Source organism: Pyxicephalus adspersus, chromosome 7 (genome assembly GCF_032062135.1).
Source record: "Pyxicephalus adspersus chromosome 7, UCB_Pads_2.0, whole genome shotgun sequence".
NCBI classification, from domain to species: domain Eukaryota; kingdom Metazoa; phylum Chordata; class Amphibia; order Anura; family Pyxicephalidae; genus Pyxicephalus; species Pyxicephalus adspersus.
In genome coordinates, this window is record NC_092864.1 from 57,331,629 (window position 1) to 57,356,696 (window position 25,068).

The following is a 25,068-nucleotide window of genomic DNA, read 5'->3' on the forward strand; positions in this document are numbered from 1 at the left end:
TGCCATTACTATGACTAACATGTTACTAAATACAGTTAGCAGTGTACTACCCTGGACAAGCATATTTCATAATTCCACCTTTACATACATTTAACTTGCCTGTACCTTACATCTTTGCATCCTCACACATAATAATTGTATATTAAAAACAAAAAGTAAGTTATGATACACACAAATTCCATCTAACAATAAATTTACCAAAACGAAGGTTGTGTTACCAGACCAAGCCAGAGGCAATTGTATAAAATCAAACAATTTATTTTTGGGTTGAGTTGGTAACTTTACCTTCTGTACGAGTACCAACACTTCTAATTTATATATGTTTTAAGGGGGGACAATTGATCATACCTACTTGGAGGTGAGGAACCCTCATTTCTATATATTCAATAAATTTACCAACAGTAAAGGACCCCAGGCAGGGTTATACTACAGTTTTGTTTCTTTTGCTGCTTCCAAAAACTGCTATACTTTATACTATAGTATAAAGTATACTAAAGTTTTCATTCCAGCAACTAAAAATTTGCAGTCTAAGTAATTTGAAGAAGAAATTTATACATTTCAAGCTGCTTGAGTTTTGTTTGCAGAAAATACGATCAGGAGGACAAAACAGACACAGCATCTGTAAGGGGAATGGGTCAAACCAAATAAAATAGGAATAGACTACAAATATAAATTTTCATATTAAGTTTGTGTCTGACAAGACCCTGGCACATCAGGGTAGTCATTAAGCCTCTATAAAACTTGAACATAATAAACAGCTCTGTTTGCTTGGTGATTAAGTAGTATGCAGTTTATTTCTTGTAAGGTAATCCAACATGAAATGGCCAAAGACATCAAAGCTTTCACAGTTGATAAAACCAGTTAGGTATGCTAATGCTATGTATTGAATATGGCGAAGCTAATAACAAATAACATATATTAAATCACAGACACATTTAACATAAACTAACAGCCATAAAAAGGGGAACAGGTGTATTTACCAAAGATACAACATGGTATTCTGTGCTGTTGTTGAACCCTGTTGCATCAGCTCTTTTAGTCTAGGGTTCTTTACTCTCACTGCTTTTATATTATACCATAATTACCACGCTTAGTCTTATCTTTACTTTCTGGAATACTCATGCACTCAACTTCCTAGAATACTCTGTGCAGCAGTAAGTGGAAGTACTCAGACAATGATCAACAATTAAACAATTAAACAATTAAAAATTGTTCTCAGGATGTCCTATTTCATTGATGATTTAACATTGACTACCATGTTTTTATAGTGGCCAATTATCAGAAAGGATCATACCAGTCTACATTTAGGCAATTTTGAACGTTTCTGCTTTTCCACATTCAAAAGCTTGCAAAACATTACATGAGACTATTCAACAAAGACCAACTACATAATGTAAATGGAGATGCAGCAGACCTGTTTTATTAAAGCTCTTTAAGACTGGAGAAGGGGTGGGGTGGGGTGAACCTGGGCGATTCAGCAAACCTGGAATGGCTTTCTTAATCATAAATTAACTATTAGTTGGCAAACATTTTCAATTCTGGACCAGATCCATTACAGGTTTGCTGGCTCACCCAGGAGCGTTAATAAATCAGTCCAATAGCTTAAAGGGCTATTTCAACCTAAAGAGTTTGGATGTAGGTAAAATCTGGTGGGCTAAGTCAGCCTTTGCTTATATCTTGAATACATAAACAATGAGATATGCTTTAAACAGTTCTAAACCCAATAACACATTTATAATAAAGCCTAATTTAAAATGTCCTTCCACTGTAGAACTTTGAAAAAATAATACATTCTCCTGACTACTTGCATGTTTTGCATGCTTTTTTTGCCACATCTACAGATATAAATTTCCAAAGCTGTCCCAGTTGGATGCCCATGATTATATATATAAGATTTGTAAATCTACAAACAGGAATTTGGGCTGTTTTCTTAGCAAACAGAAATATTAATTTTCAGGGGAATTTACGCTTAGCTTTGTGAATGTGAAAGGCTCTGCTGACTTTAGCCATCCACTCAAGTGCCAGCAAAAATATTGTTCTATTACATTACCTTGCATGTGATTGGGTATTTTTGACAAAGTGATATTTCACTACTTCCCGAAAGGATACAGTAATGAATCATCTCTTGCAGAGTGAGCAACCTAAAGCCATGTTGAATACATTTTACCAAATGAGAGGTCATTTATTTAGTAACGCCCTTCATTGCTCCTAGTGTAGATGTATTCCACAATAACTGCAAGTCTCAAGCAACTTAAATATTGTACCCTTTAGCTTTTTTGTGTATTAAGACATTGGTGCAGAACAGGAAATACTTTCTCAACACCATATTGCAAAACCAAATCAGGAAATATTTACATAACACTTTATCTTGGCAGTATTAAGATTACTAGAATACAGATAAAAATGAGTTCTTGAAATTCTAACCTTGTTTTAGATGACCCTGTACATCTCCTCTCGCTGTTTAATGAAGAATTATTTAGAACCACTAAAAAATTTAAATACATTTTGCACAATATCACTTAGTCACATAGGTACTAAGCACAGTTGCACAAAATTAGGTTTTTGCAATCCTACATAAAGCTTCCGTATGTAGCAGTGTTGTGTCTTTGTTTATTTTTTGGGTTTACGTTTGAAAGAATCAAACCAGCAGTGCCCTGCTACAGATGCTAAAGAAGGTGTTGGCTGATGTGGCATATTGTTTGTCTATTATATGTGATAAAAAAACTGCACTCTTGCACTATTACAAAATATTCAAAAGTGTTTTTTTAATTTAATATGGTTTTTAATATGAGATTCTGCTTGATGCTTTTGGTTGTGCCATTTTAGGATACAAATGTGCATCAGACATGTTTAATTTAGCTATGTTTTGAACTCATATATTGCCAAATCACACTTTTTGTGAACAAAAAAAGTGACAAAAACAGAGACTTAAATACACAACAATGTCAGCAATATTTGGGGTTCCAATCTACAGTAGGCTGATGAACTGGCCTAGTAGGTATCAGCCCCAACAGCAAAGCTTTGAAAGAATTAAACTGAGTGGAGACCAAATTCATCTAATACTGCCCCAGACATCTCTGTCTATAAGTGTCAGGCACATGCTTGAGATGTCTTGGTTATAAAAGTCACAAAACATTTGCACATGACTAACACTGAAAGTGAAGAAATGAAAATGGGATACTAGGTATATATATGCTAATGATTGTGCACCATAATACTTTTTAAAAACAATGGACATTGACCACCAACCATTTTACTGACACTGTCTCTCAGCTTCTCCTTTTGCACCAGGGGATAAAGATGCATAAAAAGCTGTTTGGGACTGATTTACTCCACCGTAAGCACCAGGATTGTTGCAGCTGTTCATATTAAAAAAATAAAAAACTGGAATAGTTAAGTATAAAAAATGTGGCTTCCTGACCACATGTCTGCTGCTATTGTTATGTTTTTACATTTTCAAGCTTTATGTTAATGATAACAAATTTAGGGATAATAAATAAAAATAATATTAAATTTGGGGCTTGAATAGTTTTACAGAACTCTAAATTTATTACTGATCATTTGTTTTAGTAGTCACTTTTGGTACCCCTGGTAAGGAACAGGTGAGAGATAAAACAATTTTAATTACACAGCCTACTGAATAATCAGAAATCAAGTCTAAAAAGTGAAAGGTGCAGAGTCTCTCTGGAGTGGGTATTAGCCTGTCTAACCTAATCTGTCACAGTCCAGAAAAACAATTAGGGGAGGTTCAGACATAGAGTGGGATCCAGAGATCCTACAAGATTTCCGGAGGCTTGCACTCTGTCAGTCACTCACATCGCAGCTCTGGTTCCTAAAGAACCATGTCTGGAGATTTGACACAGGGCAGCTACTGGACCGCTCATTGCCGCAGCCATTTATTATCTATGGGGCTGCCACTGGTAGAATCTACTAGAAGTGTCTTCCCCAGGGCAGTGGTTCACTGGCATAAGGACGCAGTAACCAAACAGCAACCTCACTGCCAGTCTGAACATAGCCTTTAAGAAGATGTGTAAGGATTACCAGATCTTCCAACCTCCATGATAATATGCAGCAGATAAACACAAATTACAACAACACATTACAACGCTTTTCTTACTTCTCTTTTTACTAAACCAAGACATCAGTCATCTACTACAGGAGCCTGTTCATTATCATATGATGATTATCAAAACTGGCAAGTTGACTTAAATGAACAAAAGTTAATTCAATCTTCCACAGGTTTCCTAAACCTGTTTGGTACTCCAGTGTTGAGTTCTCTAGGGGAATAACATCTGGCTTGCTGCTTAAATTTGGCCTCAATGCCCAATTCAATGGAGGGTACTTACCTTGCATTTTCTGTTATAACAAGTAAATAAAGTACCAGGTAACAGAAGTGAGACTTTTTTATTGTCTGCAGCATTACATTGGAAAAAGCCAGCAACATCGGTGAAAAGATCTTATAAATTGAGTTTCCTAGCAAAATAGGAAACTGGCTGGTGATATTTTCTTTATTACATTTATAGCTTGGTACAGAAGTAAGCTATGTTTTGTAAAACCCCAATAACCAATATGGAAAAAATTTACTAATAATAAAGGGGTGAACAGCATGAAATATATTTTGTAAGACTGCTTTGATTTACAGAGTACAAGTTAATATAAGATTAATTTATATGTTAATCAGCATCAAACTCAGACTGAATCAAAGAGGGCTCTGCACCTTTTACATCCAGACAAAATGGGCAATGGAGAGAATAAGAGAGAGAGGAAAGAGCGAGAGGTAGGAGGTTTTGCATTCTGGCCTCAATCCTCTCTCTCCCTCCTAAATCACAATGACAGACAGGAAGCATTCATACCTAGACAGGCTGATCTCGCCATCACGCCCATGGGAGTCGTCAAGAACATTAGGTTCGCTGCAGGAGGGGGAGGGAGATGAAGCATTGAAGGGATAGAAAAAGCAAACAGAAAACAAAACCAAAAATTTGCATGCAAAAATATAAAAAGTAACAAAAACCTCTAAATAAAAAAAACTCAACTAACATACAAACCAACAGCAAGTCATTTATGGTTCTTGGCATTCTACACTTAAAAAGTTAAAAGAGTCAGGGTAAAAAGAGGGGACCCAAGGTACAGGGGAAATGCATTGCCAAAGATGGAACTGAGATCGGGAGAGCGAGCAAGAGTTTGTGGTCCATGACCTGGGCATTAAAGCAGCAGTACTAGAGAAATATACAGCATTTCAAAATTCATTTTTTTTTTTTGGTATCATGGGACATGAGGCAAATTCATACTGTCACTTAACTGTACTTAGTAAAAATGCAAATACAGAAATACAAATAACGTTCATAGTATCCAGGCTTTAGGGCCATTAACGGAAATGCTTTCCGGGATATTTTATAAAATATGTAGTTCAGGAATTTTCAAGAACAAGTATAGTATAATGTAAAAAGAATAGCTCCAGGTACAGTAGATAAAAAATCAATGCAGTTATATAATGTTAAAAAATCTACATAAATTTTTTAAATGAAACTAGGGTCATACAATATATTAACTTTTTAGCCTCCTGTAATACCTTGTACTGCAGAACTCATACACATACATAATACAGGGAGGGGCAAAACTTGGGCCAATCAAGTGTGCTGCATTGCATTTGTGCTGACAAGAAACATGATAATACAACGAAAAAGTAGACCAATAAACATGTGTCTTCTGCTACACCTTCACTGTCCTATTACAGGTGTGGGATGCGGTGGAGACTTTACTCATTGCTTTACAGTAGTAGAGAAAAATTAGCTCAACAATAATCTTTGGACTGTATGAAAGATAATAGTGTATGTCAGCAGTATGTAACCATTCCAAGACCAACAGCAAAGATAGTTTTAGGTGACTTCAATGAATCAAAAAAGCTTACATAATATGCAATACATTTTATTCAATTATTTTTTTTATATTTGGGATTTATAAGGTTTTAAAATATGCTTTATTCTGGGATCACAGATTCCAGCTTTAGTCTTGGGTGAGATAATTAGCACATGATTAGCCAGTTATAAAGTCTTTATACAGTACTCATGATTTTTAAATCTAGACTCTTTGCAGTTTAGAAAAGATTAGTGAGGGCAAAAAAGAGAAAAGAAAACAAACCAAAGAACATATGGAGAAGATGTTTCAAATTTGGTGGTTTAATTAGGGAGTATGTGTAAAAAAAAGGGAGTACCAGTATCATCAGGGGTTCACTTAAATAGAAAAGATACCTAAAATTGAAGGTATGTCTCTTATCAGTACAAATAATATGCCTATGTAAGTTTACATACACAATGTGCAAATTATCATTGACTTTTTTCTATAATATAATATAAATTTGGGTATAGTGTTTCTTCTGTACACTTGTGGTTATACCATACCCTAGGATACCCTAAACCAATGTTCATTAGTTTTAAACTACTAATGCTACAGAGATCTGCAAAAGTAGTCATATAAAAAAACAGCTCAGGGCTGTGCTTTGAGCACAGAATTTTCTAGCCAGGGAATATATCTTTATTAGATAAATGAAAGTTTTTTTTGTATTTGGAATTGCCTAACGCTTATTTAGCAGGAACATCTTAGTGAGCTTCTGCATAACATGCACTACTTAAACTGGCTTTTTACTTCAAAGGACTCTTACACATTTGCACATAAAGCACATTTACATAACGTGTACTCATGACTGGTGGTCTTTTGGACATTACCTATACCTCTGAGCCATAAAACACATTTGTAATTAGGAGGTTTATGGGACAGTTTTGGAAAATGTTAGCTCTGCTGCTTTAATAATTTAATAGTGGACATCTTGAGTGTAATGCTAAAGAAAAACACCTAAACAATTCAAAACAGACATAACTAGCTGTTGTTACATGAATGGTTTTAATATCAACAATTAGATTGTATACTGTAAGTCAAGTTTCCTGAGCAATAGCAGACACAAACACATATTACAAGAACAAGGACTGTCCATGAAAAATAGCCAAAAAAAGTCATAACTTACAGTTATACATCTAACAATATGCAAAACTTGTACTTCATAGTGCCTAAATTCAAACATTCCTCTTGGTTCCAGCTAAGTTGTCTCTTGAAACAAATACAACTGCTTTTCCACGATGCAGTGGTCTGTACTGTTCTCTAAATTATGTCTTTCTACCTCTGCTAATGGACATTGTTTACCAAGACAGTTAAACTGAATTTTTGACAACTGCAACAAGGAACCAGATTTAAAGGGACAATAAACATCACTAGCTGTAAACTTAACTGGAAAAGAGAAATTTGCAGATGGTAAGAAACACCAAAGGACAAAGGTTTATTTTATTATTCTGCTAGTATTCTACACATAAGACATTAAAGAGGAACTATTGCACAATGGTCAATAAAATATTATTAGCTTTGTTACAGCAAATGAGTTATGTACACAGTAGTATAGTTTTATATTGGTGTAGTGCATATGCCACATTTTTAGGATATAAATTATCCACTTTCATGAGCCACTGCCTTAAAATGAAAACAGAATAAGCATCCTACTTATTACTAGCCATTTCAGTATAAAAAGGTATTTTTATCTTTAAATAACCATATAATCTTGACAAGACGTTGTGATTTCCTTTTTTTGTCATTTGGGGCTAGTAAGGCAGTGCCATCATTATTTGGAAGGTCATACATAGAAACTTTACAGATGAAGGTGAGTAAAGGCAAAAGTACTGCATCACACTTGGCCATAGGTAAAATTAACAGGAAACCATTTGCAATAAGGGTAAGAGTGTTTATTTTATCTTTAACAAGTGCAGAATAGGTCCTCTTTAAGAAGTCTGGTAATTTAATGTGTATTTTACCAAGTTAGTGCTGAAAGCTACAAGAATGGTTATGCTATGAGAAATTTGTTACAAAATTCTAATCATTATGCTGTTTGATGAAAATTAAGCAAGTAACACTAGCACATACGCAAAATATCATCGTATAAGATCTTGCCTTGTATTTGATTCCTATAATAATCTAGTTTTTACATCCACATCTTCCAGTTTCTCTGCAATTAGTCATTTGGACATTGTGATAATGTGGAATAACTAAGTAAGAACACCTTTAAAAAAAGTTTAGCCATTATATAATGTTCTTGGAAGTATATTGCACTAAAAGCATTACATGGTTTAGATTTCTTTATCATGTAATTTTTAGCTGCTATGCAATGGATGGACAGCACAGTTTACCTTTGGCTGGGAAGCATGCCACCCTCAGCCTGGGGAACAGACATGCTGGATGTGTGACTGGAGAAACGTCTTCTACCAATGGCACTCAAGAGGTACGCATCCTGTTCACTTACCACACTGGGCATGCTCACAGAGTCATCTAAAGGGACAGAGTGAAAAAAAAAAAATTATTTTGTCGCAAGGAAAGAACTATAACCCCTGAGGTTTTTAAATACCCACCTATGTAAGAATGCAGTAATTATCATGCCTTGTAAGAATAATAATAATTATTCAATATGCTGTTTAAAATTTCTAGTATCTGGTAATGCCAAAATGAACTGCTTATGCCCCTATGATAAAGCTTTCCAACTTACTTTCTTCATCCTCCTCATCAGTGCGGCTGAGTGTGTCCTGTGAGGCTTGCTGGGAGTGTTCACTGTCTTGTTCCCACACTGTTCCAGTTCCCGTGTTAGAACGAGACATTGTGGCCAAACTTAAGCGGTAAGCAGAAGTGGAAGTCCCAGCTGTGCTGATGGATGTCTTCCCTTGATATGCTTAAAAAGGAGTTACACAAACAGTGACATAAAAGTCATTTTGCTTTCAGTCATTTACAAGTCAATAAAACTGAACAGATTCTAGAATAGCAATAACGGAAGGAATGCTAAAAAAAAAACTTGAACATTCTAACTTGAATGCCCTAACATTGTCACATTATCATAATTTAAACTATATATGTATGTTTTAGAAATCTTATCAGAAATGTGGTAAGCAGCATTTTCTAAATGAACAACAATAACATACATGCAGTAAGCATGATGTATGTCTAAACCTAATCTTTACAGTAAAACCATAACAGTTACAGTAAACCATAAACCTATAGCTATCCCACAAAATGAGCATAATTTATAAATATAAATATATATATATATATATATATATATAGGCATGTGAGTTTGGCATTAAGCCTGTTTTAAGGTGTTTGTGAGATTTTAGTAAATGTGGGGGCATTGATTTTTAGTTACACCCCTGATAAAAGCCACAACTAAAAGTTATGTTCTAACACTTATTGAACCAGTATTCGGTAATTCTGGCAAAAAAATACCAACATTCTGAATGAATTTTATATTTATTCAAATCCCAACAGCAACAGCAGTTGGCAGATTCAATTTTAGGCTAATCTATGATGACAAAAAGGTTTATCTAATTAGAACATGGTGCTAAAACAGTACATCTAGGAATGGCTTTGGTCTTACCTGACCCACTGTGAACTGCCTCCTTTAGGATCTTTAACTCATTATTGAACTCATTAATAAGAGAGCTCTTGCATAGAGGTCTTGGGATGAAACGCCTCTCAAGCTGGTCTGCTATGTGCTGCCGTGCACTCAGCTCTTCCTGGGTCTCTGCTGGTTGGGCTAGCAGCTAAAAGAGCAGTGGGAAACAAATTCATCCTTATAAACAAAATGAGTCAAATAACCTAGTACAATATGGATGCAACTTAAGGATACAGTTTAAAAGAGATGTTTTTACTCTGGTATGAAAACAAAATAAAAAACAATATTATTAACCATTGGAAATTAGCCTACCTTACATTGGATGAAAGGTCTTAGAAGGACAAATATTGGAATCCGAGTTCTTACAATGAAATCGAGGAAGTCCCAAAGAGCCAAGCCCCCCACCTTTCTCAAAGCCATTTCTTTAACTTGCAGGCTAAGCTGATACCATTCACTTCCCAGCTGACGTTCAAAGCAGACCAATATAACTTTTAGGGCTGTAAAAAGCATGAAAGATTGAGGTGAGATTTCAAACATTATATTTTTGATGGTGTGTTCACTTTTAAACTAAAGCAAATTCTTTACTTGAAATCTCATATTGTAGCAATGGAAAACTTACAGGAGAAAGATATGGAATGGCATATCATCTATTTTGATACAATTGATGGTCTAAGATTTGAAAAACTTTGGATAGACAAAGGATTGTTCATTGCCTAATTTGTGCTATAAATATCAATTAGAAAAAAAAATATATCTAATAAAAATGGATTCCTGAACTGTCACTATTGTGTTCTTCTGAAACATTTAAATCAAGATTGTCTGAGGATCCTTTCGGTATTTATTAGCAAAGTGTGAATAGTCATGGAACATAAATCTTTATCTAATTTAAACTAAATTTTAAACCACTGGATAACAGAACCTCACCAAGATATGCAGCTTGACTGGTAGAATCTGCAAGTCCTTCCCTTCGAAGATCTTTTCCAGCATCACCAGGGGTAGAACAGTGTGCAGGTGAACTTTCCAGCATGAAGTTTTTGCTGCGGGAAGTACTTATAATACGTGGAGGCAGCAAAATATTTATCACAGTCTGCAAAAGCAAGAAGACCTCAGGCTGCTCCAGACAAGGACTGTCTGAGAGACCCAAGAAATTACAAATCAAATCTTGTAAGCAGGTGGAAGATGAAAGAGAAAAAGTAATTGCTTAAAAAAAATCTAAAGCTTATGTTATGTAGAAGGACTGTTTGAATCTGTGCTTAAGATACCTTAGGCAAAGATCAAACATTTTAGAGATGAAAATTCTTACTGGGTAATAATTTATTATATGTGGTATCGAGCTTTTTCTGAGATAATTGTGGTTGAGCAGGTATAAAGTCTTTTGTAATTATCTATGGTACCCCTTCTCTACCCTAATCCATATTCTAAACAAAAACATTTGCATTTAGGGCAGGTCTGACCCAAATGACTAAGGATGGTCAGAATGTACTTGAACATCTTTCTTTTATTGTCTAAGGCTAGCTTAAGGAGCATAAAAGCAAACACGAAATTTAAAGAGGGAACTATATATTTTTACTGTTTTATAAATATAATGCACATGTAAAACACATCAAAAATAAAAACAAAAACCCCTACAAATGTTTGTTAGGGGTCTGTTTATAAAGCAACAAATTACTTAAACATTCTCTGGTGGAAATCTTCCAGGGCCTTGTGTTTCAGTGTTAATTATTGATTCTTCACCAGGGAATGTCAAATTCACTGCTTTTCAAAAAGACCCCCAAAAGTATACCCAACATTGTTTTTGTGTACAGTTTGTGATTTCAATTGTAGTTCAAATAAAACTCGAAACATATGCATTCATCAAAGGGGTACAGTGCTTGTACTAAAGTGTGAATACCAATATTCATGATGCATAGCATTCATGATAAAGACATGAAGATAAGAACGTAGATTCATTTGTTCATTCACTCAATGTAGAATAAAGAATAAACATGACATGATGGATACATTGGGCATAATTTATTAAGGCTCTCTAAGACTAAAGAATAAAGACTATCATGGAAGCCCTGAGTGACCCAGAAAACCTGAAAACATTGATTTATCTGGTTTTTAACCAAATTATTATATTAGTTTTTATATCATGTTTATTCTTTATTCAACCTAATTCAGTGACAGATAGTAATATTATATAAACCTACACTACTAATAAATATCATAATAAATGCAGACTTGACAAACACTGAATAACTATGGAATGATATGTCACATATGCCAAACCTTTGCTTCCTGATCCAACTGTCAACACAAAAGGAATGAGTAGGTTGAGAAGCATCCCCTCTCGTCTCTCCAAATTGGTGAAGGGTGAAATCACATGACTCAAGGGAAAATCCTCCTTTAGTGCCTAAATTACACACATAAATCTCATCACTCTTCTAATCAACATCCTGCCTATCTCTGTTCAAATCCAAATGACATTTGTAAAAATAAGGTGAAATAAGTAAACACAAATATACAGGGATTTCATCAGTTGTGAAAGTACTAGTCTTGGGCTGAGTACACATGTGCAATAATTGTTGTTGGAATGGATGCATGAACGAGCACTGTACATACAGCATCGTTCTGCTCTATGGAGAAGGGACGGGAGAGGCGAGAACAACGGAGGGGCACACCGCTGCACTCTCTCCCCAACACTTGCATTATGATCATTCCTCATCCATCGTCCGTTGATCAGCCAGGACGGTCGTTTGGACGATGGACGACGAGCACTGTACACATGCAAGATTCTCGTTCGATATCAGCCCTGAACCGAATATTGAACGAGAACCCTTGCATGTGTGTACAGAGCCTTAGATCAGCTAAAGCAGGCTGTCATGTTCCTTTATACTTAAAGGATACTGATTTCATCCATCAATTATTGGGTTGACATTGCTGACCTCTTCCTGAAATGTTAGCTCCTTGACTTTCTCTGGCTTCAGTACTTAATATACCATAATTTTTGACCTGCATGATGACTAACCAAATTGAATTCTGGGAGGAAAAGCAATTGTAGCACAAGTTTCCCTTACATATTTTACAACTGGATATCCCTCTGCCTTTATTTACTAGCTGCTGGTGAAGCAAGGGAAGAGGTATGGTAACTTGTATTTTAATGTTTTGCCATACTGCAAGAGTTGTCGATTTTTCGTTCTTTTCTTTCTTTAATTTCAGTTAAGGTTAATATCAGCTCTGGTTTCTCAAATTCCTATAGTCTATTTCTTTTTTTACATTGTATGCTCTTCTGGGTTAGATCCTATGTCAAAGTATTTGGAGATGTAGGAGTTACAGAATTGCAGACTAAAAATTTAATTACATCAAAATTTAGTAATAAACTAACCTGTATCTGCAGTGCTACCAGCCTGACGACTGCTGTACTGAAGGGTAGAGGAGGGGAAAGATATGGGCTGAGATGGAGGAGAGGTAACCCATCAGCAACACTAGAGGGTCCCACAACACCCATTACCTGTGAAGTAAATGTATTGTAGGTCAACCAAATAAATCAAACATTCGTGAACAGGAAACAAACACCTCTGAATGTAAACAACATGTATTTGAGTACTTCCTCACGTGTCTCCACGAAGCATGCAGGAGTTTGAGCACAGATGTGTACAACAGTAACCTGGTTATAAAACAGAGGGGCCTCCAATACACACTTACTCACCAAATTTACACACACATTGATCAGTGACCTAAGGTGAGGCAGGAAGGATATGATTGGTTGCCTCTGAAGTGTCAAACAAACCCCTTCTATCAAATTGCTGGCAGGCTCCCACTCAACCTGTCGTCTGCAATACAACAGTAGGTAAAATTAGAGGGAATTGAAAGTAAAACAGAAAAAAAGCTTCAAAACTAAACTCAACTATGCATAGGCATCTTCCTCCTCATAAACAAACATCCAACGTCAACTGAATTCGAATCACAGTTTGTTTGTAAAAACAACAGAAATCTGCTCAGATATAACTGTTAATTGAGGCAGTATTTTTTTAATTGTAGTGGTTATTTGTTTTAAATAAAGAAGGATGGTTTGTTAAAAGCTGCTAAGAAAACAACGTCTTTAGGGAAATAGGAATTCATCTACATGAGTCAAATGGTCATTGAGCCTTTAGGAAAATATCTCTCTATAAATAATTGTGTTTCTATATCAAAACTGGAAAACTTTGTTCTCCACAGTAGCAACTTCAAGTACTTTCATGAAACCATCATTTTCTTTAGAGACTAGACCAAATATAAAGAATGACAATGCCATTGGAAGTTATTGATTATCCCTCTAGAGTTTACTAAAACCAAGCTTAATTGGGTAATGGTTAACATAAAATTACCTGTATGCTAAACTATGTCTTATCAAGTTTTTATGCTACCTGGAATCCTTGGATCTACATGAGTTTCTGTGTTACCTACTTTTTCCATTGCTTTTCTTTTCCATAAGTCTTTTTACAAGTGCCTTAACCCACCTTTTGTGATGGGAATAAAAGGCTTCATCTAGACAGATATTTATCCATTCATAAGTCCATATACATTCAAGGTTCTCTTCCTACAATAAATAATGAGGAGAAAGATATAAATGATATAAGTGATGCACACGCTGATCTGCTCCACAGGACCAATTTTATCAACCACTAAGGAGCTGTCATACTTCTCTGAGCCTATATAACCAAGAATACCTCTGTTACCAAACATCATTCCATTACCATACCTGAAAACAAACCATATAATTGACAAATTATTCTTCATTAACATCCAATATTTTTGATGTTAGGTGTCAACCTTATCGAGTCCTCTTGATATTCTTTCACCATTCATCATAGACAACATTAGTGTCTCTAGGACATCTCCAATACCCCTGAGTAAGCTTAAGGGCGAAACGCGTTGGGTTAACAAGCCGTTCTAAATATAACTTATATCTCCTCATCATTTATTGTAGGAAGAGGACTTTGAATGTATATGGACTTAGTGAGATAAATATCTGTGTAGATGAAGCCTTTTACTCCCATCATGAAAAATCACTATTAGTCATAAGTCGTGGATGTCTTCAACAACCAAAAGTGAGGCATAGGAAGAAGAAAGGGGTAGGTTTACAAAAGCAGGTATCTATGTACAGTGCCCTGATTTCAGAGTACATGTAAAGATTTTGTAAGATACGGTATGCACCAATTTATCTACTTATATACAAAGGTTTACATTACAAAACTAGAGTCAATGAGATTTAGCTGACAGCAGCTGAACAGATGCTGATTGTCATCAACATGGGCACCAGAAATGTGAACTACACATCTTAAGTGGTCCATTTGTTGTGATACAGTATAGTAATTGGCCTTATTGGTAAATGCTTCCCTTTCTTCTTTATTCTATGAAACCTGAGAAAGCCACACAGAAAAAAGGGGAAGAAAAACTGTTATCTGAAAAAAATCAATAATTCTGCAGTATATGTAAACCTAATACGAAACCAAACACTGAAGCAGCATCCTTACTCTACCTAATAAAGAACATCTGTTAGGTGATTTTATCTAGCTATACCAGATGTTTTGTGTACTTATACTAACTTTATCCCTGACACAAATGTAATAGCATGGCTGTAATTTAGGAAAGGACATTCATAGGCATTCTCCTTCAACACTTCACATAACAGATTCTGAACAGTGGCACAAACAATAGTGACAGTTCTCTACCTATATTTTACCTACCTTTGTTTTTTAAATTGCTTTCCTCTGCTGTTGGCCAAATAAACCACCATAATCATGTTTATGGACAGCAGTAGAGGAACGTGATCAAGGACTATGCCCTTACTTCAAGGTTTGCAACATCAGAAACTCAATGCACGTTTCTGTGCCATCTGCTCACCTTAAAGTTGGCATTTTGTGTATTTTATTGAACATACGATCCAGTCTCTTTAGGATAAGGATAAGAGCCGGTCGCACTGCTTCCGCTGTCCAGTCTGTTATGGGCAACATCTCCATGATGTAACGTTTAAGCCCCCTGCTCTCCATAGTCTGTGTATCATAGGGTGCCAGTTTCAAGAGTGAGTGAGCAATTTCTGCCAACCTAAAAAAACATAAAAAAATGATTATGACTGCTTGCATTGTTTGACTATTTTTGATCCACCAGTAATCAGTATCTTATGCAGAACAGCTAATAATTTAGTAAAATCCAGACCTCATATGTGATTTGACATCCAGAAGTTCCAAAGAAGTGACACGTGGTTCCCCAGCCAAGTTTTGCAGAATTTTCAATCTAGGACCACAGTGTTTGTAGAACTCTGTGCAGATGTTGAGCAGAGACTCTCGAGGCCTTCGAAATTCTTCTCGAGCAATTCGCTCATCAAGTTCTTCCCTGGGTAGCCCCTGACCTTCTTCCAGCAGGTGAAGATTATCTCTGGAATAATGGGAAGTCATTGATTCAACTTTAAATAACTAACTTTATATTGTAAAAAAAAAACTGATATTCAGAGATATCACATAGTGGAAAAAATATACCTCAGGTTGACCCCAGCTGACATAGCATGATTGGCTGTTGTGGCTCCTTTGTGGCCTTGATCACCTCGGCTCATCTGGGGTGCAGTCATAGGCCTTAAAAATAATCTCAATTTAATATTATTCTTATTTTAATAAAATATCTAAAACAACATTTTAAAAGAATGTTTAGTATCTTTATATATAATTTATTATTATGTTCAAGAGTAAAAATGAATATAAAACTTTTTTCTATGTTTTTAGTAGAAAAAAATATAAAGTACTGCATACAAATAACCGATATTCATTAGAGCCCCAATCACCTTTCATATGTTTAAGCTAGTTTAACCATTTTAAAGAAAAACACCTATGCAAATTGCTCAATAGCCCTTTCCAAACCACACTTAGCAGACCCTCTGTGTCTCTAGGTGAATGCAGGTCCTAAAACAGGTGCATGGTCTAAAGAACTGCCTGTCGTTCACCAAAACAACCCACAAGGAATGATGCAGAGAAAGAGGTGATAGATGAGTTTCTGAACTGTAACAGAAATAATGGGCCCAGTATCCTGGTAACACAAACTTAGAGGGGAGTTTGCTTAGCCTACTCCCAGTGCTGCTTATATTTTCCCTTCTCTGGTTTCCACCGCCTCCCTATCAGTGTGATAATTTCCATTTCTGTGTCTCTGTGCTTTTCTTTGCAGGGGAGAGGCTAAAAGGGTGTCATGCATACCTTCACGTGAGCATCACAGCACCCAGCCCTCTTCTTTAAAGATCATTCATCCCTAATACAAGTAGTAGGCTTATTAGTGGAAGGAGTTATGAAAATAAAGGAGCCTGTACAACTGTAATAGGATTTAAGGTATGGCTGGAATTCATCTTTAAATAATTTTGTATATATAATAATATAATATAAAATGAACCCACGCAAACATGGGGATAACATGCAAATAGTGTTCTGACCAAGATTCGAACCTGGGACCTAATACTGCAAAGGCAGAGTGCTAACCAGTGAGTCACCCTGCTGCTCCTAATTTGCAAATCTACAAAACAGTGGGGTACTAGAAACTGGGATTCCTGTTTTGAAAAAAAAACAAAAAATGTACCTTGTTAGAGCTTCTACGCTATAAAGAAGAGCCTGAAGTGATGTGGCCAAGGCAGCAGTGGCAGCAATTTCCTCACGAGCCGCTGACACGGTTTCTAACTGTGACGTCTGTCGTTTCAACTTCTGCAAATAGCAAGGAACCAGAGCTTCCAGCACCATCAACATCTGGAGACTGAGAATAAATATTAACAAAAATAACTGATACATATATTTTTTACCTATAAACAGTGTAATTTCCAGCCTCATCATTTCACTTGCAAATCATGAAAATACAACTTCATTGGAGTTACCTGCGGAATGACTCTGGAGCATAGGCCACCACTGTTACACAGAGTTTTATGCATTCACTGATGGAAAATGCCATGTCTTCATTACCATAACAGAAATCTAAGTGGAATTGAAGTAAAAATGGTTAAGAATTGTTTCTCCCACTGAAGCCAGGCTGAATGTCAGGATGTTTCTTAGTTAAAGTGCATATCTGGGCACAAATTAAAAAAAAATACCATAACAAGCACATGTCCCAATATTTTGTGTCCCTCAATAACCCTGCAATCACAAAAAAATATCTACTGGTTCTGAAAGAAATACAGTAAGCTTCTAAATTCTTGTTACTTCCTCTAATACAATGACATCCAAAATAGGTTTATCTGCCAAACCCAGCACAATTCTCTAGACTACAGACAGGGACAATTTTAAACAAAATGGTGACCTGGGCAAATAAGAAGTGGGGGAACTGAATGTATGGCATCCCAGCTATCTGCACACTGCCTTTCTGTCAACCTGGGCCCCAGGGCCGGATTTACATTTTAAGGTTTCCTAGGCTAGGTCCACCTTGTGCCCCCCCCCCTTCACTGGACAGAATGTTATACTGCATATACAACACATGAGCAATGAGAAGTTTGTGCCAATTCTAAGTTTGTTCCAAATAACCACCACATTAATGTACTGTGAGCTGTGGATATAGTAATTATAGCAGGGGATCTCTGAAGACCTAAAAGGTATTCCAAGGGGTTCCCCCATGTTTAAAGGCTGATAATCCCTGCCCCATATTCTGGCTCAATACACTCTGTGCTCCCTGCTGCCTGCCTATTTTAGCTTGCTGTCTGGCTCGCTGTGATCGACACTCTTCTAATGCAGCCTTGCCTTTCTCTGTCTATAGCTTGGCTCTGTGTGATCTGAGTGATCCCTGGCAATGAATGACTGCTATTACTGGTGTTGTCACTGAGAACCGAACACTGGCAGCAGGAACAGGGAGTCCTTCAGCGGACAATTTCATGCCCGACAGAGAAGCTAGGTGCCACCCCTGGCAAAGACCTAGGTAGTTTTGTGAGACAACTGGCCCTGATCCCAGGTTTATGTGTAGTAAACATCATATTTTTATAGATTTGTTGTATTCTGTCTGATCATATCAAATATTAATTAGTATAATATTATTAGTAACAGCAATTTTCTTATATAGTAAAGCTTTGTATACTTTGAATGTATATTTACCTAATGACTTAAGTGGACGTTCTGCTTTTACTAGCTCCAGAATATCAAGATTATCAGGCGTTTCTCCTTCCAAAGATTGAAGAAGATCAAACAAGCACTGAGAAGACACTCCCTTACCAGAAGAGCCACTGCTCACACCATCCTAGGGATCAACATGGTTAGAAAGAAGAAGCAGCAGATTAAATTTATTTTCCAGACAATCAATACCCAGCACAGTTATCATTGGGTTACATGGCCTATATATTATATATTAAATACAGTAGAACCTCAGTTATCCAGCACCCACAGGGAATGGGCGATTACAGATAAGTGTAGTCTCCGGTTAACTGAGGTTACCGAGGAGTTAACTGAGGAGACTTGTCCCCATTCACCTCTAGTGCTGAATGGCTGAGAAAAGGGAAACCCTGATAACGCTTGAGCTATCATCAGAGTTTTTCTCAGCCAATCACGGTGCGGAGCTCTGCTCTCCTGACAACTCGGCTCTCCTAATTGCTCCCGCAGCACTAGCAGAGCTGTGGTTTGTGTTCTTGGATGCAGAAAACATGCCACAGCTCCACTAGGGCTGCAGGAGCAATCAAGAAAGCAGAGCTGTCGGGTGCTGGTTTTCTGAGTTCCGGATAACTGGGGTTCTACTGTACCTGTCATAAAAAATGAAAGGACAACCTAAACATTGACAATATGACATCTGAGTTATTTGGTCCTAGTAGACATTTCCTGCAAAAGTGTAAGGCGTCAAAACCTCCCTCTCTATCATTGTATCCGTAGGAGGGCCAATAAATTCATCTTGCTCAGGGGCCCTTTGGTGACTCTGCAGTCTCTGCAACCGCAAGGAGTAGTTAAGAGTCAAAAACAAGATGCTTGCATTTTACAACATAGGAAAACACAAAAAAACACAATGTCTAAATGTGCATTACATTATTTTGAGCTATACACTGTATACTTTGTAAAGATCTATAGGAAGACTTCATATTACACATTTTTACAGTATATATTCTGATACAATATGTCATAGATAAGTTAATATTAACATTTTGGTAATTAAACAACTGAAAAAATTAAAATTAAAATCAAGGAGAATGTTACCGGAAGATCAAGAAGAGGAGCAACACTGGCAAACAATTGGAGAACAAATGGCTTGCGATGCAGTACATAGAACTGTCTGCATGTGAATTCAATGGCTTGGCGAAGTTGAGGGTTACTTTCATAATCAGCATATACCTGTTTAAAAAAGAAAAGCAGAGGTTCATTTAATTAGCGTAATGTACTATGGCATAAACTCAAGCAGATAGCATACACTAAACCAGAAACAATAAATCAATGCATTACAATTAGTCACATTAAGCCCTGCTATAACAAGATCTTTATTTTAATTCTTAATTCTCATATATGATGTTGATCATATTACAGTATATATTATAATAGTCTGTAGTCCCTATTTCTAAACCTAAAATAGTCCCTATTTCTAAAGCACTTGAATGAATAAACCCCCCTTAATTTATAATTCCAGTGTTATGTGCAATAGGATAACATTTGATTTTCTACTATGGTGTGTAAATTTTAATTTGGTGTGTATACATTTCATTTTCTACTATGGTGTGTATATTTTAATGTCTTTTTTAGTCTGTTTACACTATACTGCTAAACATAAGAGGAAATTATAAATGTATTTGTTTCCTTAAACTTTGCAGGAAACATGAGGTATCATGATGGACATGATGTGCAGATGAATAGAACTGATGCAGAAATAGAGGTTACCCACGTTGAAACTGCAACCTGCAGTTCTTCTCGGATCTGCCATTAGATGGAGGAAATCAGTACTACCTTACCAGGTCCAACCAATGTTTGGGGCCCAACTGAAGCCACAGCCAACAGAAGTCTTGGGCCAGCCCAATCCCCCTATGTCCCGGCACCAGGTGCTGGAAATCATGACCCAGCACCCAATGTCAGTATGTGAAAGCAGAAACAGGAGAGCGGAGAAGGACTATCCACACTTTTGGTCATGTGATGTTCCAGGTGCAAGTACAGTTTCAGGCTCCAATAGCACCTGGCTTCCTTGCTGGTTTAGCTCAGACTTTCCACTTGCTAGACAGCAAGGGAGCCAGGTGCATGTGTTAAATCTGGGGCAGCCAGGGGCAAATGCTGGATCTGGGCTACAACAAAACAGTCAGATGGAAATAAAGGTTAGGTTTTTTTTTGCATCTGGCTCCTTTGCTAATTACATCAAACCCTCGAATGAACTTTTGCAATGCTGGAACTTTTAGACATAGGAGAGCAGGAATTTTTAAAGGCAGTGCCAGTTCCCTTTATCACAATGTTAACATTGAGGTAGCCACTGTTGGGTAGTATTGAGTGTAAACCTATTCAAATTGATGTCACTGTGTTCCTTTAAGTGCGAGGATATCACTGGGCCCAATTTACCTTTCACATCAAATTTTATAAATTAGTTTTTCCTTATACATACCTCCCCTGGAGACAATAAAAGCAATTGGATCCAATAAACCCTCTCCCACATTGGCAAACATTTCATTTATTGATAAATCTCTTATCAAACTCATGTACCTTTTCACACCAATAATCTATTTTTCACTTGCCTGGAGCATAGTAGGCAAAATCCATTGGTATCCACTCAATGAAAAGAGATGGTTAAAATGTACAGCTGTGTTGATGCAAGTAGCTGCATATTGTCTGAGAAGGGCACTGTCCTCTGGGTGAAGGATCAGAGCTCCATTGAAGACATTAAGGAAAAGCATTATCTCATCTCCCCAAGGAAATTCACTAGGCATGCCCAAAAACATTTCCTCTAGTAGCTTTATCCATAGACTTTTGTGTAATGTATCCAAGCCAAACAGTTCCTTGCCACCTAATAGAACAAACAAAAGAATCAATTTCTCAACATGCAATCATCACTAAGGAATTCTAAAAATATTGCCATACAGTGGTAAATACATGATTCATAATATTTATACACAGGTTGAAAAAAAAAAACATGAATCCATCAATTTTGACCACAAGGGAAATAAACATACTACAAACCAGCATATCCCATCTAAAATCATAAACACACACTTGATCCAGAGGAAGGCAAAAAACTCAATTTGCTCCAACAGGGAAAAAAATTTGTTCCTGATCCCGTGAGGCAATTGGATGTTCCCTGGATCCCTGATCTCTGTTGTCATTATTACCCAGTTATATTCTGTGAATAGTGATTCATAATAACGACATACCTTGTGGATCACTAAAAAGTGAAAACTCTGCATCAATGGCACTTCTCGGGAATGAAGGCAGACGCAAAAGATCTTCTTGAAGCATAGATACATGGGATTGTTTATGGGCAGGAGGGATCTTTTGGGTCAGGGATATTAGGAATAGGACTCTTCCAACTTCCTCCAGTTTTCTAGTAAACACCTATAGAAATGCAGTGCATTGTAGAATAAATAATAATATTAAAGAAGTATTTAAATACATAAAGTGCAGAAAGCCACATCAGCCAAGGTTGTAGTCTCCATGATATCCAGGGGTGTAGTCGTAAAAAAAGAAAAGGGGGCTTAATACCATCCATGGCACGTGTGCATGCACATCATTGTAATGTAAACGTCTCATTCCCAAAAAAAGTGAGGGCAGATGTGCCCACGTGTGCCTGCCCCACAACACGCCTGAATATATCAGAGCAGTCAAAACACTTCAACTGACTGTTAACAGTGACTTTATAAAGCACCATATTATTTCAGTAATGATTAATGACCAATAATTCAATCACAGCAAAGAGATTTAACTGCCAGGGTAGGCTAGAGTAGCCATACAGTGTGTAATATTTTTGATCAATTATAGGATCATTTCAACTAAAATATCAATTATTCAGGATTCTCAATAAAACTGCAAACATTTTTGTGGTATACTGACAGAAAATTGATTGGGCATCTTGTTTTTGTTTTAGTTTTTTGATTGGTTAGCCATCATAATAAAAGTGAAAACATTTATGTCATGATCATAGTTTCATTTAGATATAATAGTAAAATGGTTATAAAAGCAATTGAATATCAAACAAGTGGATGGTACATTGAATACTAGTAGCCCTTTGTACGGGCTTGGGTATTTAATTCAACCATAATTGGAAAAAAATCAAAGTCAAGTCAATCCGACCCTCATATGATCCTGCGTTCATGCAGCATATGCATGCGCTATTAGGCACCGGGAACTATTGGTCTCATTAATTAACAAATGAGGAGAACATCAAAACGGTGTTTTCTTTGTTTATTGACTTTAATAAATGTGTGTTCTCCAGTAAATTAGGGATTTGACTATATTAAGTTTTTCCTTCTGTCCTTTGGGGTGTCAGGTTATCCTTATTGTTTTTACATTAATCAGGTAAGATACGTCAGATTTTAACCTACAGTGACCCATACAGTAATATATGTTATGGTAGAATCAACATAATTGATCACAAGAGTAAAAATTGTTTGTATAGGCAAAGCACAAGCAGTGGAGGAAGGTAATTTTTGGGCTGAAAAAATATAACATTTTCAAGAGCTAACGTTTTCTTTATTAGTGCATGGGAAAAAAAATGCAGTTGGGTAAGCATATAATTTAAAAAGACCTATGTCGTGTATACAATTAATCACAGATATTAATATAGGCTAAAGTATCATTACAGCTTGTAGTTTTAGGATAGTATAATCAGAGACATTTGTGCATATCATTAGATTAGCTTAGAAATACTAATTACTTCCTTGAACCCCATTATAGCTATAAATTGTTAATAATGCCTATCTTGTTTACAAGAGATACACAATCTAACAAAGATGTTTGAGTTATGTCTTACCAAACAAATAAACACACACATTGTAGCAAAGCAGAAACATTACAGCATTCTTGGAATGTGAAAAGAAAAGGGTCTTCTGGGGCTGTGACTCCTGTAGCAGTTACTGCTTCTACAATAGTTAGAACCTATACCTAGTTGCCACATATCTGGTAGGTAAGAAGTCTATTCCAAGAATTCCTATGCGGAAGGCGCTGACATACCTGCTTCTGAATCAGTTCCTGCCCTTTCTCGGGGGGCATATGTACCAGGTTCAGCTGTGGTGAAACCGACCGTCGAAATGGATAAATGTCACGTACATAAGTCTAAAGAAATTTAAAATTGATAAAACGTATAGGAGGCTTAATTTTCTATACAGATATTTAAAAAAATAAACAGTTTTACCCACACACAAACTGGATTTAATACTGATAATAAAAAAGGCACTCAGACAGCAAGATTTCTTATAGTAGTGCTATGATGTATGTAAGTATGCTACTTGATTGATCTTTCCATTATGTCTGCCAGCTACCTGCATGAAAGAAGTTTTTTTCACTGAGACCAGTGTGGCCAATGAAAAAAAAAGTTAATATAGACAATTCAAATAAGTTCTCATTGCCTAAAGCAATTTATTATTATTTTTATTTTTTTTAACTCTGCACTGCAGAAATTACCATTGGGAACTGATTTTTTGCCTTGGGCATCAAGACATTTCTTAGTATATTTCTCAAACACAAATCTCACATCTATTAAAACTAATGTGGAACATCAGAAAATTTAAAGTAGTACTGATAAGGTATACAATAATTTGCTTTGTGGGTGCTATTATAACCCTGCAGCTAAAGTAACACAATTTCCTAACTTTGTATTTATTTGTTTAAAATTTACTGTTTTGCTTTTGCAATCATCATTGAAAGCAGGGACTACTTGGTACCTTCTGTTGTCTTAATACATACAGTACATCTTTTAGAATCCATTCTGATTTGTGACTTCCTGTGCATTGCATTAAGGTGTTTTGTCAAGAAAGCCCATTTATTTTGAATGGGATGTCAAGACTCCAGAATGGTAAAAAATGGAAATGTAACATTCAGTCTGACACAACACAGTACAATGCATGGGGCGTATTTTTCTTCTAGTGCACTGTGACAAAGTAGACCTGGAGCTGACATACAGAAAACAGCATAGGCACAGGGGCTACATGACTGGGTGCTAAGGAGAGCCAGTCAGGAAGGGGTTAAGAAAGGAAAAAAGGGGTGGAGAACAATGGTGGGGTGATTGTTAAGGGTGGAGTTTTGTCAGAAGGGTTTAAGAGGGTCTGTGCAGGAAGGAGGGGGCACTGGTAGATGGCCTAGCTGTAGTGAGCTTATGTGTGTGTGTGGAGGGGGGGTTTAGTAGGTTTGATGTTTTGAGCGGTTGGGGTCCAGGGAAGGCAGGGTCTGGTTGATGATGGAAGGTGGTTAAAGACTCTTCAGTGGGATGGTGTACATGGTGAATGCAGGATATTGGTGTTACAACTGGTGGACAATGAGGAGTCAGTGAATTGTTGATATCTGAACCCGAGGCAAGCGGGTGCACCTAGGGGCCAAAAATATCAATCATTGGACTAATGTGGTATGGTGTTTTGTGGTGGGGTGGTGCCTCCCTGGATCTGCAACCTATCTGAGTGTTTTCTGAGTTTTGGGTAAAAAGTGAGTTTAAGTCGTTTGTATATATATATATATATATATATA

The 25,068-nt window shown here is 36.5% G+C and overlaps 1 protein-coding gene across 24 annotated transcripts in view; it reads right to left on the reverse strand.

Annotated features, from left to right (window-relative positions):
* UNC80 (unc-80 homolog, NALCN channel complex subunit) overlaps positions 1 to 25,068 on the reverse strand; it is a 108,296-nt gene that overhangs the window by 17,144 nt on the left and 66,084 nt on the right. For 19 of the 24 annotated variants that reach the window (XM_072418567.1, XM_072418587.1, XM_072418586.1 and 16 more), the window contains 19 exons: positions 23,563 to 23,664; positions 21,768 to 21,948; positions 21,135 to 21,403; positions 19,627 to 19,761; positions 18,544 to 18,685; positions 17,343 to 17,439; positions 17,054 to 17,224; positions 15,976 to 16,068; positions 15,656 to 15,874; positions 15,344 to 15,544; positions 13,167 to 13,290; positions 12,843 to 12,968; positions 11,747 to 11,870; positions 10,400 to 10,606; positions 9,788 to 9,972; positions 9,458 to 9,623; positions 8,579 to 8,758; positions 8,226 to 8,364; positions 4,854 to 4,910 (listed from right to left, as the gene is read on the reverse strand). In XM_072418567.1, coding sequence (XP_072274668.1) covers positions 4,854 to 4,910; positions 8,226 to 8,364; positions 8,579 to 8,758; positions 9,458 to 9,623; positions 9,788 to 9,972; positions 10,400 to 10,606; positions 11,747 to 11,870; positions 12,843 to 12,968; positions 13,167 to 13,290; positions 15,344 to 15,544; positions 15,656 to 15,874; positions 15,976 to 16,068; positions 17,054 to 17,224; positions 17,343 to 17,439; positions 18,544 to 18,685; positions 19,627 to 19,761; positions 21,135 to 21,403; positions 21,768 to 21,948; positions 23,563 to 23,664 — 2,918 coding nt within the window. The remainder of the gene's footprint in view (positions 1 to 4,853; positions 4,911 to 8,225; positions 8,365 to 8,578; positions 8,759 to 9,457; positions 9,624 to 9,787; positions 9,973 to 10,399; positions 10,607 to 11,746; positions 11,871 to 12,842; positions 12,969 to 13,166; positions 13,291 to 15,343; positions 15,545 to 15,655; positions 15,875 to 15,975; positions 16,069 to 17,053; positions 17,225 to 17,342; positions 17,440 to 18,543; positions 18,686 to 19,626; positions 19,762 to 21,134; positions 21,404 to 21,767; positions 21,949 to 23,562; positions 23,665 to 25,068) is intronic. The other 5 variants (XM_072418574.1, XM_072418571.1, XM_072418589.1 and 2 more) reach the window with 2 other exon arrangements.